The 15748-nt window shown below is 36.5% G+C and overlaps 1 protein-coding gene across 4 annotated transcripts in view; it reads left to right on the top strand.

The window, feature by feature from the left end:
• Nucleotides 1–15748, top strand: part of TLE1 (TLE family member 1, transcriptional corepressor) — a 75057-nt gene that overhangs the window by 12526 nt on the left and 46783 nt on the right. For 2 of the 4 annotated variants that reach the window (XM_015653059.2, XM_015653057.2), the window contains exons 5-6: nt 10598–10660; nt 11557–11631. In XM_015653059.2, the coding sequence (XP_015508545.1) occupies nt 10598–10660; nt 11557–11631 (138 nt within the window). Of the gene's footprint in view, nt 1–10597; nt 10661–11556; nt 11662–15748 lie in introns of all 4 variants that reach the window. The other 2 variants (XM_015653060.2, XM_015653056.2) reach the window with 1 other exon arrangement.

The following is a 15748-nucleotide window of genomic DNA, read 5'->3' as shown; positions in this document are numbered from 1 at the left end:
GAGTGTCCATTCTCTGAATGGTGTTGCTGAGCTGAAGTACAGTACTCCAGGGGAGGAAATGTCGTGCTGAGTAGCATAGAAGGTTTACTTAGAATACGGCTTACTGGGGTGGCAGCCTTTTCTGCAACAGCCTGCTATTGACTTATGTTCAACTTCTGATCCTCTGTGACCGAGAGATTCATTCCTAAGGCCCATTATTTCCTTTTCTTTTATGTTCCTGTCTAGGCATGCTATGGGCCTTTATCCCTGTCCTTTTTACTTTTCAGTCCATTTTTCCATTCACTGTAAAGTGAGTTCTGAAGCTATTCTCCAGCATATTCTGTCCTTCTCAGCTTGAAACTTTGCAAATTGAGGATTAGGGTAAATGAAGAGATCTTTCTGCTTGTTAGTGGGAAATAATAAAAAATACTGGACCTATCATGAATGCAGAACTTCTTAGTTTCAAAAAAAACCCAACTGATTTTGTCCATACCTGGTTTTATAATCAAGCGGTTTTGTCCTTTATCTCATAAAGTTTTTGCTGTGCTGCTAGTGTTGTTCCTAATAACGCTATGACTGTCAGATTCTTAGCAAAGATGTAAACATCATATGCCTCTCTTACCTGTAATTACTTTACCTTTTTTGGACTTCACATAATTCTGATGTTTTCTGCTGAAAAATATTTCTGAGCTGTGGTTTTTTTATCTGTTTCACTTCAATTTTTATGGATAAGAGGCTTTAATTTGCTGTGTTTTGTTAGGCGCTGTCTTCTCATAGTTTGCTATTCATTTGACTTTTGAGGTCCTGCAAGGTGTCTGCTAGCTGCTCAGTCTTCACTAGTGTGCTTTTTGTATTTCGTCGGTTCTAGTCAATATGAAGATATTTTACTTGGAACTCTTCCTCACATTTCTTTGCTGTGTTGATTGATACTTAGGAGTGGCTACCTAGAATAGAGGCAAGACAAGATTAAGAGAATAAAAATGGATATTTATTAAAGGCCTTTGAAAGGTATACCATGGGCAGTAAGAAGCCTCCAAGAGGGGCTACGCCCAAGATGGACAGTGGTTACGAGTTTTTCAGAGAGATATATGTTTGGTCCATTTACATATCAGGGGTTAAATATCCAATTACAAATTCAGGTCATATACCCCCAGTTTGCTTCCCCGCAATTCACTTTTGTCTATATTTTTCAGGACCCGAGGCAGTAGAGTGTCCTTGAGTTTCAGGCCTAGAGGAATTGTTTTGTCTGACCAAAATGTGGAGACAGTAACTAACAATCTATATGGAGTTTAGAGTTATACACTAAAGCAGTACAGGATTTTAAAAATACAGAAGCTAAAATCCTAAGGCATCAGTTTAAGCTGCACTGTTGACCTTACATAACTAGTAATTTTTAATAAATGATTTGTAATAATTCTAATATTGCTAAGGTGCATGAAAAAAAACCATGTACTTTCTGGCCTTCTTGATGTCCATTGACAATATCTTCCCTTTTCTAAATGAGGGGATTAAACCTAACTATTTTAATCTGTGAGCAGAAGCTTTACTTTAGTTGTTTCATACGACTGGCGTGTGTGCTCTTAGGTTGCATATGTTTATACTGCCTCACTGCAGTTTCCACTTCATGTATGCTTTCCTGTTTGTGTGAAGTCAGTGAAGAATCTGGGATTTATTCTCTTGGCACTATTCCATCCCTCCTGCTTTTCCTCTCTCCCTTCCACCTCCATGTGTAGGTCTATCAACCGTCATCCGTGTCCTTAATATGGTTTCAAAAAGAAAATGTTGTCTCTCCATAATGCCGTTTGACCTCCCTCATCAGTAGCAAGTCCTATAAAGTTGACCTTACCAGTTGGGATGTGCTTTTCTGAAGTTTTAGTTGGTTTGCATTTCCTTCTTTGCCCACTCCTAAATTGCAGTGATTTCAGTCTTAATCAAATTTGTTTGTATTTGGACAGTTCCAATACAATATTGTCTAATTAGAATGCAATTTAGATGGTCTTTTTACTATTGTTTCTATTCTGTAAGCAACAGAATATATATAAAAGATAATAAAGTGGGTAAGGAATTTACTGTCATGTTCCCAAAGTTTTGCTGAAAGATTTGCAAACCCTTTTCCACAAACAGTGAAAATATTCATTATGTTCACCTTCCTTACAAATCCTATGTGGTAGGTAGTTCTGCTAGTTACTATCAAAGGAGTTCTCAATCCTCTTGTTATTCATTAGTGAGTCACCTGATGGCACCTGAAGCATTGATATGAATAAGTGTTTAAATTGTTTTTCTGAGTTGATAGATTTTTGAAAACTGAGCTGTGACTCTACTAATAATTTTAAAATGGTGAAAACACACTTAAAGTAGAGTAGTACATGTGACTTAGTTGGTATGCTTAATTTGGTAATTATTTCTGAAGTCTGATTGTAGCATAGTGATTAATTCACAACCCTCCCCCCCCAAATAATTGAGAACCTTTTCTTAATATTTCTCTTTTGTTAGATGGCATGCTTATTGTTCTAGCAAATAAATTCTAGTCCTACTGCTGCTACAGTCTCACTTGAATGTTGATAAGGACAGAGTCCTGACTGGGACCTTTGTTATTGACATGCATACTGTAAATGGATGTGCTTGGTTTGAGAAACTTTATGCTCTAGTTTTTTAGAAGCTGTTATTCCAGTTACTTCTCCAGCTGTGTAAGAGCTTTGACTTTCTACTGCCATACCAATCAAGTGTCTCAGTGTGACAAGTACTGAAAAGATATTTTCAGAAATTCCAATGTGGCTTATGGGAGTGAGAGCAAAATAGGAAGTAGTTTTAAAATAACATCCTGAACTAAATGAAGAGCCACTGGTGCTCTTTCCTGGTAGGAGTGTAGCTGTTACAGATATACTTTTTATGCTCTTTTATCTTTCTGTTCTCTTTGTCTCCTCCTTGTTACTGTGTAGCGCAGTGTTGCTCAATTGTCCAGAGTAAATCAAGGTCTTAGAGACCTTAAAGATAATACTACAAAATGTGCTGGATAATTTTGGAGACCATGCTGCTCATAGAGCACTATAACAACTGGTTTGAGTGTAGTCAGATGAGAAGAGGGGAACTCACTGATAACTGGTGTTTCTCCCCAAAACCTCTGCTCCCATCTTGGTTCTCCTGATAGCTGGGCTGTTCTCCTGCTGGATGGATGTCTCCTGTGAGTTTATTTAGCTCCCTGATGTAGTGGTCTACTAAGCTGGCCCTTTCCCACTTTGTATTATAGTAATGTTTTCTGCCTGACTGGTTGTTGAGATGTTTGGCAGGTCTCTAGATGTCTGCAGTATGGTTCAAAGAAATTGTGTCCCTGGAGGCAAAGGTGGCAAAGACCTCTTCTGGATTGGAGTCAGCCTTTGATTTGCTCAGCATCTCTTGGAATCTAAATAAAAGAGGGAACTCTGTGTCCTGGAAAACAGCTTGAAAGTAAAACAAAGCTGTGTGCTCACTTAAGAGATTTAAATACTTCTGTGTGTATTTAAGGTTAGTTTAGGCTTGGAAACTAAACAATGGAACTAAAATTTAGATAAACACACCTTTTGTAGTTCTGAGTGCTTAAGCAAGATGGGCTAAAGTTAGATTAAAGGAGAAATGTGGTAACTGCCCTCTTTGGCCAAGTTTAAGAAGAGTCTTGACATAGTGAAGATATGTGAAAGGAGCGCTTCGACATCCTGACAACAGATTCTTTGTTGCCAGTTGGCTTTGTTTCAACAGGATTTACAGCTGGAAATGGGATGGGCAGTTGTGTACAGTGGTTCATTGAGAGTTACACACAGCCTCTCTCTATTATTATAAAGCATTGAAATTAGACGTCTGAAATATATCCAGTCACTTTACACTTGAAAGAGATCCAAATCTGTAGTAGATAGTTGGCAAGTGTAGCTGTTGTCTTGTGCATCATATGTAGCTTATGTTTAAATTAGTGTGACCTTTCTGTAATTTGAACAAGCATCTAAGAGGATTCAGGTAAAAGTAGTTCAGGTACTGAATTAAAGCCTTCTAATTTTACTTTGGAAACTGTGTATTTTGTGCTTTATGATAGCTAAGCATTTTGTGGCTTTATAATTTTGAATTTTTTTTCTGTTAATATTTCTGCTGCTTCTTCCTTTCCCCACTCTCACTTGTGATATGGTTGTGTTTTGGTTTTTTTCATTGACAAAGACTTTTCATCCCAGTCTTCTGGGATTTTAAAATCATCTTGTGGGTGACTGATCTCACAATTAAAGTGAGAAGTAAAAATGTGGGGCAGAAGGAAAACAGTATTTATTAATTATATGTCATGCTAAATTACGCCCAAAATACAGAGATTATTTCTGCTGCTGAAATGAGTGTTACCCATTGCTTCTTGTCAGATGGAATATCAATCTATTGAGAATATTCTCTGTTGAGAATAAACCTTCCCATTCCTTCCTATTGGTGAGAGTATTAGTGATGACAGTGTTTATAATTTAAAATACAGTTGGAAGGCTGACTTCCGCAGTTTGTCACAGGTTGGTTAATACAGCAGTAAAGGGGAGATGGATGTGGCTACTTGTGCAAGTCTATTACTCAGGAGGCCTGTAAATTTGATTGGCTGCTGCAGTTCTTCCAGAATCATTGGATTTGAGAGCAATAGAAAGATAAGATATCCAATTACTCAAATGATTTGCAGGGTTAGCCAACGTTGTCATGGAAACGCAAGTTGGAACAAATTAAATTTTAAGCAATAAAATAATCTTAAAGCACGTCTGGGAACAAGAAAATTTGGCAGTGGCACTTACCTGAATTGAATCTTAGCTTGACATGCTGTTGTTTGACATTGATATACTATGGGGGCCTAAACTTTTAAATGGCATGTTGCCTTTATTTTTTTTTTTCTTTTGCAGCCATTGCCAAAATGGAATGTAGTGTATTAATTTTAAATAAAAGGGCATTCATAATATATGCATATCTCTGTGCTCAACCTGGATTCAATAACTCATGAATAGCAAAGTTCACAGAATGCTAGCCTTAATCATTTGAAGCTTTTGAGTGTTTAAGTTTTGAGATTTAATTATAACTCTAACATCCCCTCATCCCCTTAATTCTTAGCAACAAATTTTTGGAGGTGCTAGTCTTCCTACAGCAAGTATTAACAGAGCATGCAGAAAGCTAAGCACAGTGAAATATGTCTTTTTTTTGTAATTGCTCTCTGAATATGTGTGCTTTCTGTTGTTTTTGAAGATCTTGATCACAAAAAGAATAAAAGCTTTATAATTTAAGTGTACTGCTTGTTTTCAGTTCAAGTCTGTTGGAAAAATTAAAACACTAAATTAATATTAAACTTCAGCACAAGACTAAAATATCCAGTTTGTTACTACATTTCATAAGTCTTTGGGTATTTGAATGAGTTCTGGCTTACAGCAGGGGTTAAAAAAATGGTTGTGTCCCATAAAGAAGGCTTTTATTTACATGCCTTGTAGACAGATGGAGATGAAAACTGGGCTGAGGTCAAGTCATTTGCAGCATTCTCATAGGCTTCGATTTTTTTCTCATCCGTACCACAGATAATCTCAAATGATTCAGTAATGACCAAAAGTGCAACACTGACCTTTCCTCCCCAGTGGATTACTGTGTTACATGCTGTAAATGGCAGGAAGTCCATTTTTTCCTTCCAGGAGGAGTTCAGTGTTGTACTTGGCTTTCTAAGTCTTGAAAGAGTAAGCAGAGGCAGAGTGCTTAAGAATTACCTACTAAAGCTTTTGTGAATGTCACTTAACGGTATATTCCTTTCTGTTCGTGAAAGGCTGTTTCTCTGATTCCTTTGCTTGAAGGGAGTGAATCATGCTTCTTTGGTATTTTCAGAACTTTGGTGTTTTTTGCTTTACTTTTAATCATGTTGTTCCTAAGCTGTATTTTTCTGAATTTATTACAAATTTGATTTTCAAAATTGGATCAAAATAATAGCATAAATAAAAATGTAATAAATTAGGATACATAAATGCATCCTTCAGAACTGGTGATAGGGTGCTGCCAGATCTGATATAACTTTGTGGTACTGGAAGTTCAGTGCAGTAAACAGTAACAGTCTTCTGACATAAAATGGACATTTTTAGCAAAGCATTGCTTTGTAAAATAAAGCCTGGACAGCTTCGAGTCTCAGCAATAATAATGGAGCAGCTGTTGCAGCGCAAGTGATGCACTAAACTAATGTGTTGTAGGATTTAATTTTTGTCTTAAATCACCATGGATGCTACAACTGAAGTTACCACTGGGATATGTATTGGTAGACTGGTTGGAGCACACCCAAAATTACTCCTGTTGAAACCTCTGAAGCTGAAAGGGGATTAAAATTCTCCTCAGAGGAAGTCTTTGTTCTTCAGTCAGAAGTTGCACTGCTGGTTCCCATAAAACAGGGCTTCTTATATTAGAACTAAAATACACATGGGTGTTTGTTATACTGTGAAATAGAATTTGTATACTTGTATTATACTTTCTTTTAATTTCATTGCAAAAATCTGTAGTTTTCAAGAAATTGTGGTGATTTATGTATGATAACTTATGTGGAGCTTTGGAAAGTACAGGCTATCAAAATGCAAAATTATCTGGAATAGACTATTGTAAAGGAAAACAAGTCAATACTTTTTTTCTAACAATGCAGAAGGAACAAAAAATTCAATTCTACAAACAAGGTGAAGTCCTTAGTAAAATGCCTTATTTAAATGAGTTTTATATTTAGAAACTAGTCTGGCTGCTTTGTTCTTTGTCTTTAGGTTAAGAATTCACTTTAATAAGTGAGCAAGACAAACTTAAGTACAAACACTTGAGTTTGGCAATGGTGAGGTCAAAACATTTAAGTCCTTAAGTAAATGGAACAGAGGCAAAAAAAAAAAATTACACAAGTGAAGAGAAAAAATCCATCAGCTCAACTTAATTTTACAAAATGCAGCTGAATTCCTTCATGTTAATTTTTAATGATACTTCAGAAAGGAGGGTAGCACTTCAGTGAGGGGTCTGACAAGCTAGTAATTTGCAAATAAATCAAAAGACAATCATTACAGCAGCAGCAAGAACCAGTGAATGATGTAGTTTTGTTATTCTTTGATGGGCCTCACACTCAAGTTCTCTATTAAAAATGAATGTATTCAAGAGGCTCTGCATTAAGAACACAAACAATTAAGGGCACTTCAGATGCTTTGCTAAGAGCTGCCATAGAGCTCAGAGGACTTTCATGAGAGATGCAGGCTTCTGTAGCCTGCTTTACCAAGGAGCTGTAGAACATGGGCAATTAGTCATGTTTGTCTATGTTTGAGCAGCTTTCTGCAAAGTTTCCTTTGTTTATTCATCCTTAGGACCTCTCTGTATGTCTCAAGATTAGCAGTTAGGTAATAGTTATGTTATATTCCAAGGCCTCTAGAAACAGGAGATAAGTACCTTTATTTTAAGACTTTCAAATTCATGAGCCACAGATCTGGGGGCTTACTCTAATGATACCAGTTAGTGATGTCTAGTCTTGATTAAGGAAACTGTCCTTGACTCTTTCAGAAAGGGGTTTTGCTTTCCAGAATGAATGTGTGTACACTCACAGGCACGTGCACATGCATGCTCAAGGGTATTTCATCTTAAAAAGCAAATGTACTTCGTCTGTTGAACTGTTGCATTTACATTAAAAGTAACAAATGTCTCTTTTTCTCGATTCTGAAAACAACCTCTTGCAACTCTTGGTCAGCAAAATAGTAATGCACACAAATCGTGCATTAAAACCTAAGTTTCAGAACTTGATAGACAACAAATACTTTTTTTGTGTTTGTGAATGAAAATATTTTTTACTTGGTATTAGAGGGCAGCAAACAGGAGGTGCATGAAATTGCATAGTAGATAAATAGTTTTAAGCACTTTAAACATGTTTGTGAAAACTCTCTTAAACAAACTGCCTTTTACATGCAAGCAGACTTTTTTATGGTTAATAGAATAGGCATTCCAGGTTTCAGTGCAGATGTCTCTTAACAGGCACTTGTAACAGCAGCAAGAAATATCAAAAGAAGCTTATTTTATGGCATGTACATTTAAGTTTATCTAGCACTGTAGTTGAATTAAGGTTGCTGTTCATATATGGCTAGCAATGATGCCCAGTTTAAAGACACTTTTTTTTTTTTTCTGTTCTGATGCTAAATCAGGTGTGATAGTACTGACAGAATAATTTTAACAGAAGATCAGTGTGGGAAGGGAGTAAGTTGATTATGCCCTCATTTTTAGAAAATAAAGAAAATATCTAACTGACCTTCATTGGGAGGCAGTTATAACCTGATTAACGTGATACTGCATTCTTTTGTCTCACTGTTTTATGTGAGGTATGCTATGTCATTATAGTGTAGCTCAGATATTTGAGACAGAAAAATCCAATAATATGGACAAGTTGCATGTTTTACAGACTCCACTGAAAATAGGATTGCATTTTGTTTCCTTATAGCAACAATAAAGACATTTACCTCAGAACAGGGAGACTTTTGTGTAGATAATTCAGGCCAAAGAACTTTTCAGTAGACACCAAGTGAGTTTCTTATTTTATTCTTTCTCTATCCCCTCTTGTCACCTGATATGATTTATACTTGTTCCTGCCTGAAAAACAAAGTTAATCCCATTGGTCTGGGGCAATTAAGTCCTTGGACCCTAAACATCTTAGCTAAACATCAGCCAAAAAGATTGCTATGCAACAGACTAACTTTCCACAGCTGATGTACCCTGCTTTCTGGAGAGATATATTAAGCATGTGGAAAAATGCACATTAGTACGTGTGCTTTTGTTGGTTTTTTTTTTCCTGTAACAGGGAAATACCAACAGATTTGGTTAACAGGACTGATAACCAGTAATAGTTCAGCTGGTAACTTCCAAGTATTGACTTTGCTCTTATGTATGTAGTACTAGTACTAAAGGCTAAACATAGGACTATAGATGTTTTATGATTGTGGCCCAGACAGATGGAAAAGACCACTGTGGTACTCCGTGAAATAATAACTGTGTCAGTTGAGAATAGAGTAATGTTCACCTTGTTGCAGGGAGTAAAGATTTCCTGTAAAGCAATGGTCACTTCCTTGCCCTTAGTTAAGGAAAGCCTTTTAATCCTAGGAGAAAACCATCCCAGAACTTCTTTGGAAGCTTCTGCAGAACTTTATAGAGAGGTGTGTCAAATACCAGGCTTTGGTCAGGTGAAGTGCTTTATGTCAAGAGAGTTTGAGATGTTTTACAGGTCTAGATGCTGTCATGTATTTTCCCTGTGTCTGTCAGAGGTTGGGAAGGAGATGTTAAAGCTTGCTAATTATACTTAGATCCCAAATCACCTGTCTCCTGAGACATAAAGCTAGAGGGTGGATTTTGTATCCCAATTATTATGTGACTGATGTATAAAGATCAACATATCAAAGTGTCTTCTTAAAAAACCTCAGAATTACAAGAAGGTTCAGATAAAAAGGCTTGGAAGAGAGTAACAGTTGTAGTCTGACTTGAGTGAATTTATCATGTTATTTCATAGAAGGCCTAATGATTCACAGTAATGACTGCTTGTTTCTTCTGTCCAGAAACATAAAAAAACCCCAACTAAGCAAGAAATATCTTCATGGGTTAATTGTACGACAGATACTGACATGAGCTGTTCAGTGTCTTTTACATAAGACTGTGCTCTTGTCTGGTTGCTGATTTTGGTTTTGTGCAACTGTGCTACAGTGACTGAAATAGCTGTTTTTAAGGAAGACTGAGGAAATTGTATAGGTACCTTGAGAGTTAATTATAATAGCAGTTCTGAATTATGAGCAGATGTATAGATCTGAAAGGCTGTAAACACAGATAACACTGAGTAATGAAAAAAAAAGATCCCTTTACCCCACCAGGAATTCAGTGTTTAGGTTGACATGCCAAAATGGGATATACAGAAGTACAAGATATATGAATCTGTTGAAAAGTGTGACTCAAACTTTGTACTGCTGTAATCTCTGTTAATTTCACTGAAGGATTGTTCTGTTCTTTACTGGTTCCTAACCTTGTTCTCCTGCTGCTCATGGTTTCACAGATTTGCTGTTACATATTTTCTGATTGGTTTTATTGCCATGTTTGCATTATTTGAATTCTCTTTCAATATGTATTTTAGAAGTCTGTACTTTTTGTCTCCATTCTTCTTCACTTCTGTTTTAGTATTTCTTTTGTATTCATGATGGTGCATTTGTCATTTTACCTTCTAATAGGCCGATAAAATTGATCATGAAAGAAGCATTTTTCTTCTGAGCCAGTTGCCTTCATGTTATGCTGCTTGATAATTTGAGTAATAATAAATCTACCTTTTAAAAGGCTTTATCTTTGAGTTAATGGATTTCAAAAATGCTCTGCTTATTAATGTACTATTTACAAGGACCAGATTTGTGCCTAAATGTGTATACAGATTAGGTGCTTTAGACATGGCAGATGTCCTAACAAAATCTCTTTCTTTGTCTGGGCTTATATACTAAGTATTTATATTTGCAGTACTATGGAAAATGGGTAATTTTTTTGTTACTTTCTTCACTGTCTGAACTTAATATAATCCTATATACTATTTAATATATGTCAAACTTTCTAAAATGCAGTTTTTAATCAAAATACTTTTCCTCTGTAGACAGAAATTGCGAAGAGATTGAATACAATTTGTGCACAAGTCATCCCATTTTTGTCTCAGGAAGTAAGTAAAACTGTTCAGCTGTTAAAGTGCAATTATGTTGTTTTTCTGTTTGCAAATTAGCTAGTTTTACGATGTTAATTTTATCACAATACACAAGTGTAAGGAACATCTGTTACAGCTGAAGTGTGCAAACCCCCTGCTAATTTGATCTAACAAATCTGAGTTCAAACTAGTGACAATGGCTCAGCCTCATTCATTTCCTGAGGAGAGTGCGAGTCTGTGAAATAGTAGCAATACAAGAAAATGCTTTCACTTCTGATCAGGGTGTTTGTTTATTAGATATTCATTGTCAAGTGTAGATCTAATGAAATAAGCATGGTTATGTTCCCTACATAGTTTATATCAAAGGTGCATGTTTAGCTCATTTGCAGAACACTATTTAAGTTTGTAAGCCTACATTTGGTCTGAATGACTATGATTTTAGCATGTTGTGGGTAGCTGCTGTTACATTTTGAAACTTGTTATTTTGAAACTCTTACGGTCTTACAAAGAGTATTTGCAATTCTTGATTTCAGTGGTCAATTTTCCCCGTTTGAAATTTCAGTTTGTTTTGCTATGTGGGCACAGAGTCTATAAATGTTAAAACTGAAATTGATGTAAAGTTGACCTTATTATCCTGTCAGCTCAGTTAAAAAATGATTATTCATTTGCCAGAAAACTAATAATAAAGGGATGTAGGGTAAGAGATAAGCTGGCAGCCTTCAGGTCTCTTCTTTCCTTTTGAACAGGGGGAAAAATAGGGCATTGTTATCTTTTATCTGCATGAGATGTCTTGCAATAGGTAGTGTGAGCTTCTGCAGACAAACTGGTTATTCAAGTATTTGTGATCCTAGTTTGATATGGTGTAGTAATACCTTAATTCAAATTCCTCCTTATACCCTTTCTTCTTTCAACAGCATCAGCAACAAGTGGCCCAAGCTGTAGAACGTGCCAAACAAGTGACCATGGCTGAATTGAATGCCATCATCGGGGTACGTGGCCTTCCAGGTCTACCTCCTACAGTGTGTATAACTTGCTTTCATATCTTACTGCTTTGCAATTTTTAAGATAAACTGAAATGTTTTGATATGTAACACTGTTTTGATGCCTAGCATTGCTGAAGTGTTTTTGCTTCACACAGATTTTAGCAAAGATAAAGATAATAGTTTACTTTGTCAGAACATGATTTTGTCCAGCAGTGCTGCATGTAACAAAACTTTTTTTGCAAGAAATAGTTTTAGGAGAGTTGCTTGTTTATTTATGGGTATTGTAAGTCAGTGGAGCTAGATACTTTTTCCTCATGCTTTTTGTGACACTTGAGTTCTTGGAGCTTATACAACTATTCATTCTTCTTTCTTTCCCTTTCTTGTGAATCTTTCATGAATTTTAAATTAGCAAGCTACTGAATAGAAACTTCACTTGCTTTTGAAGTAGTATTAATTGTCTGACACAGTGTTCTAATAGCCTTTCACCAAGAATGTGCTTTTAAATATGCTAAAAAAGTTAATACTACTTGCTTGTGACTGGTTGTCAATCACAAGTCATTTGCTTTGTATTAATGAACTTTTTGAACCATACATTCCTTCCACTGTATGAGTTCATTTCCCCTGCCACTAAGTCTGGAATATTTCTCATGTTTTCTGCCCCTCCGACTAAGTGAAAGAAGTAGCCGAAACAAGAACCTGTCCTTTCTGATTTTATTCATATGTGAGCGCCTTGAGCAGATTCAAATTACTCATTTATCAATTTATGTTAATTGCTTGTGAGAAGATGCCCTGCTGGTCTTTATAGTTCCCTCAGACACTTTGTAATGATAATTAGACATGCTGCTGTACGGATTAACAGTGCCATAGTCCAATGACGTCTACAGACAATGGAACCAGTTAATCCATCTGTGCTTAAAATTACATCCCAACTGGAGATGGAAAAAAAAAAATAGGAGTGAGGGAGGATTAAAAGAATGAGCCTCAGCTTGAAAATGCTCCTTTCATCAGTTTCTCAATTGCAGATCTGCAGTCGGTTTGCCTGTGGTAAGCTATTGGCAGTCAATTAGGTGAAATAAACTGGGAGGGTGACCTTCATTTCCTTTTAATAGCTTTTCCTCCCTGAAATGGGGAGCTTCAGTGGATTTTCAGCTTAAATTTTATTCAAGCTGCTTTATTACACTTGACAGATTAGCTTTGCATAAACATACCCCCCCTTCAAATCTGTGCTGTTTTTCCTTCGTATCAAATTTTGACTGTTACTTAGTTGATTTGCTAATCACATCTTAGAAACCCACACAATTACATCTGTATTTGTCAGAATCTCCTCTATGCTTTGCTTGTGTAATGAATTAGTTTATGAATACCTGATTTGATCTTTGAAATACACCACCACATGTACATTTGTGGTATTTGATTAGCAAAGATTAGAGAACCGTACTTTCTTGCATTTTTTAAAACAAATGGCTTCTTAGGGAATGAAAATGGAATGGAAAACTCTTCGTTATGAACTAGTTTTAAAGAAGTGTTTATGCAGTAAAAGGAAACATACTAAAATATATTTTAAAAGATTCTTTCTCATCTTAAAATAGTGCTACTTAGGCAAACCAAATTTTGCTATCTCAAGCATGTCATCTGCTTCTTTTTGAAGTCCACACAATACAGTCTTAAAAGCCATAGGATCTGCAAGTGCCACATGCAATTAAGAACTTTAGGGTTTTTGGGGGAGCAGGGAGGGAAAGCTCTTTGGAAGCAGGAATTGTAGGCTCTACAGTTTTTGTTTTGTTATTACTGAAGATTTAGCTGAAGATATACTTTCCTATGTCTCATGAAAAACTTCTGAATGAAGCCATACAAATCCAAAACTGTGAGTGAGGAAATTAACATGCTGGGCACAACATTTGTTGGACCATGTAGATGCATGCATTTACATAATGCCAAAATTAGAGGTATGTCCCAGTGATCTTTTACAGTCTTATTAATCAATAGTTACCTTGTGCCGCACAATAGGTTTCATGCTCTGACATATGCTTGGTTTTGTTTGAAAGGGACGGTGTATGCCCTGGAAAATCTGAATAGCATAAAATCAGGCTGACAATTCAGTGGACCTTTGCTCCCCCTCACTGAGCACTCAGGGTGTCAAGCCCTTTCCCCAGAGGGGAGGACACATCAGAAGCCTGTCTGTTCCTACAAGCGGCAGCTGCACCGAGGGTGAGCACAGCACAGTTTGATAGCAGCTGTCAGTATTGTTCAGGGGCCCGACTTAGTGTAAAGAACAATGGAAGGGCCATGCTGCTAAAGTGCAGTGTCTTTCAAGATAAGAAAAGATATAGTAATTTAACGGTTTAGACACCTATTATGGGCATGAAAGATCATCAGACTTCTTTTCAGGGCGCAGATAGGCCGGACCAATCTGTAACAGTAGAAGATGTGATTGAGGCGCTTCTGGTGTCCCTCTACCAAAAATACATGCATATGGTAATTCTTGAGGATAGGAGGGAAATTTCATTTTGCGAGCTGGCACTAGCTTGCCTGGTTTCTCTTGACTAAAAAAAATTCTGCATTTCTGCCAGGATTTGCCTTTTTTCCCCCTCTTCCTTTCTGTCCTTAAGGACCATTGTTTCATGACACCAGATGATTCAAGAGTTTCCCACTTGGCTTCCTTCATTAGACAAATTCCTGTTACTCCTATGCAATGTATGAATTGTGGAAGGAGAAAAAAAGACTTTTTAATTACTGGGAATAATGTTTTGAAATACAAAATTATTTTGAACTATATTTATTTTATACTTTTTATTTCCAGTTGAAAAGAGAAGCCTATTAGAGGACAGACTATGAGGATAGAGACTCACAGTCTCACAGGACTGGGATTTTTCAGAGAATTTGCCTACAAAATCAAAAGCTGGGCTTGGGAATAGGTGTATATTAAGCACATACAAAACAGAATGAATAAATTGACACATTTTTTCAAGAAAGCAATATAGTTGGACTCAGTGAGCTTGCAAGCAGTGCTAATCCTCTGTGTTGATTAAAAATTCTTACTTCAGGAAAAACCTTGGATGATGTTTGGTTATTAACAGTTATACTTCTGGCCTTGCACTTATCCTTCGTGGTCTTGAAGGCTTTTGCTTTCAGCCATGGGGTAACAGTGTGGCTTAACCATCTCCTTTCAATTTTTTTTAAATAGCACCATTTAATATTTATTATATTAGAGTAGAATGAAGTAGCAATTTTGCTAGATAAATAATGAACAAAGCAGAAACCCTAACTAAAAGGATAAGTGCCCCCATTAACTACTTGGCATTGCTGCAGCTGCAGGCAGTGTCCACTTCTGTGGTTAAGGAAAAATCTAGATCATGGTATGAAGGAATATTATGGTTTAACTTGAATGGTTGTTTTGGCTTCTTTATGGGTGGTCTGGGTTTTTTTGTGTTTTGTTTCATTGTTTGCTTGTGTTTTTTTTGTAGGGTTGTTTTCTTGAGATATGTAGAAAATAGCAAGCTCATGTTAGGGAGTTTTAAGTGGCAGTTAAATTGGTATGTCTAGGTGTGAACAATGCAAGATTAGATTTACTTTCTAATCAATTAACTAGTATGAGTAGAATATGGAAATATGCAAATGAGAAATACAAGCAGCAAACGGGAAACTTCAGCACTGCATTTTTGATGCATGATTTCAGCATACCACTGAGAAGCCAGGTATGTCTTATTTTTCCTGTTGAGGTGGGCTGCTAATGATTTCGTGAAATATGTATCTTTTGGACTGACAGTGCTCCTGAGACAGATTGAGTTGTTGGCCTCCGAGAGGCCTCTCCACTGTTGCATGAGGTGATTGGCTAAAGGATTAGCAAGATGTGGGATTATTTTTTCTCTCTTGGCTGTGGTTGCCAGCTATCTCTGGGATTGTAGTGTGTGAAGCTTAAGAGGATGAGGTTAACCTCTTGAGGGTTTATTCTTATGAGTGTGTAGTTAATCCTTAGAAAGCCTATAAATAACTAGGCTGTATGTTTCATTATAAAATAGAAATACAGACTAGAGCAGAAATGAATGCAGAATTTAGTGGAAGGGAAGAGCTAAGCAGCTGTAGCATTACTTTAGATCCTTCTCAGCCATGATCTGCATTATGT

This window comes from Parus major, chromosome Z (assembly GCF_001522545.3).
Source record: "Parus major isolate Abel chromosome Z, Parus_major1.1, whole genome shotgun sequence".
In the NCBI taxonomy this organism is placed as follows: domain Eukaryota; kingdom Metazoa; phylum Chordata; class Aves; order Passeriformes; family Paridae; genus Parus; species Parus major.
This window is presented reverse-complemented; position numbering and strand designations above follow the sequence as displayed.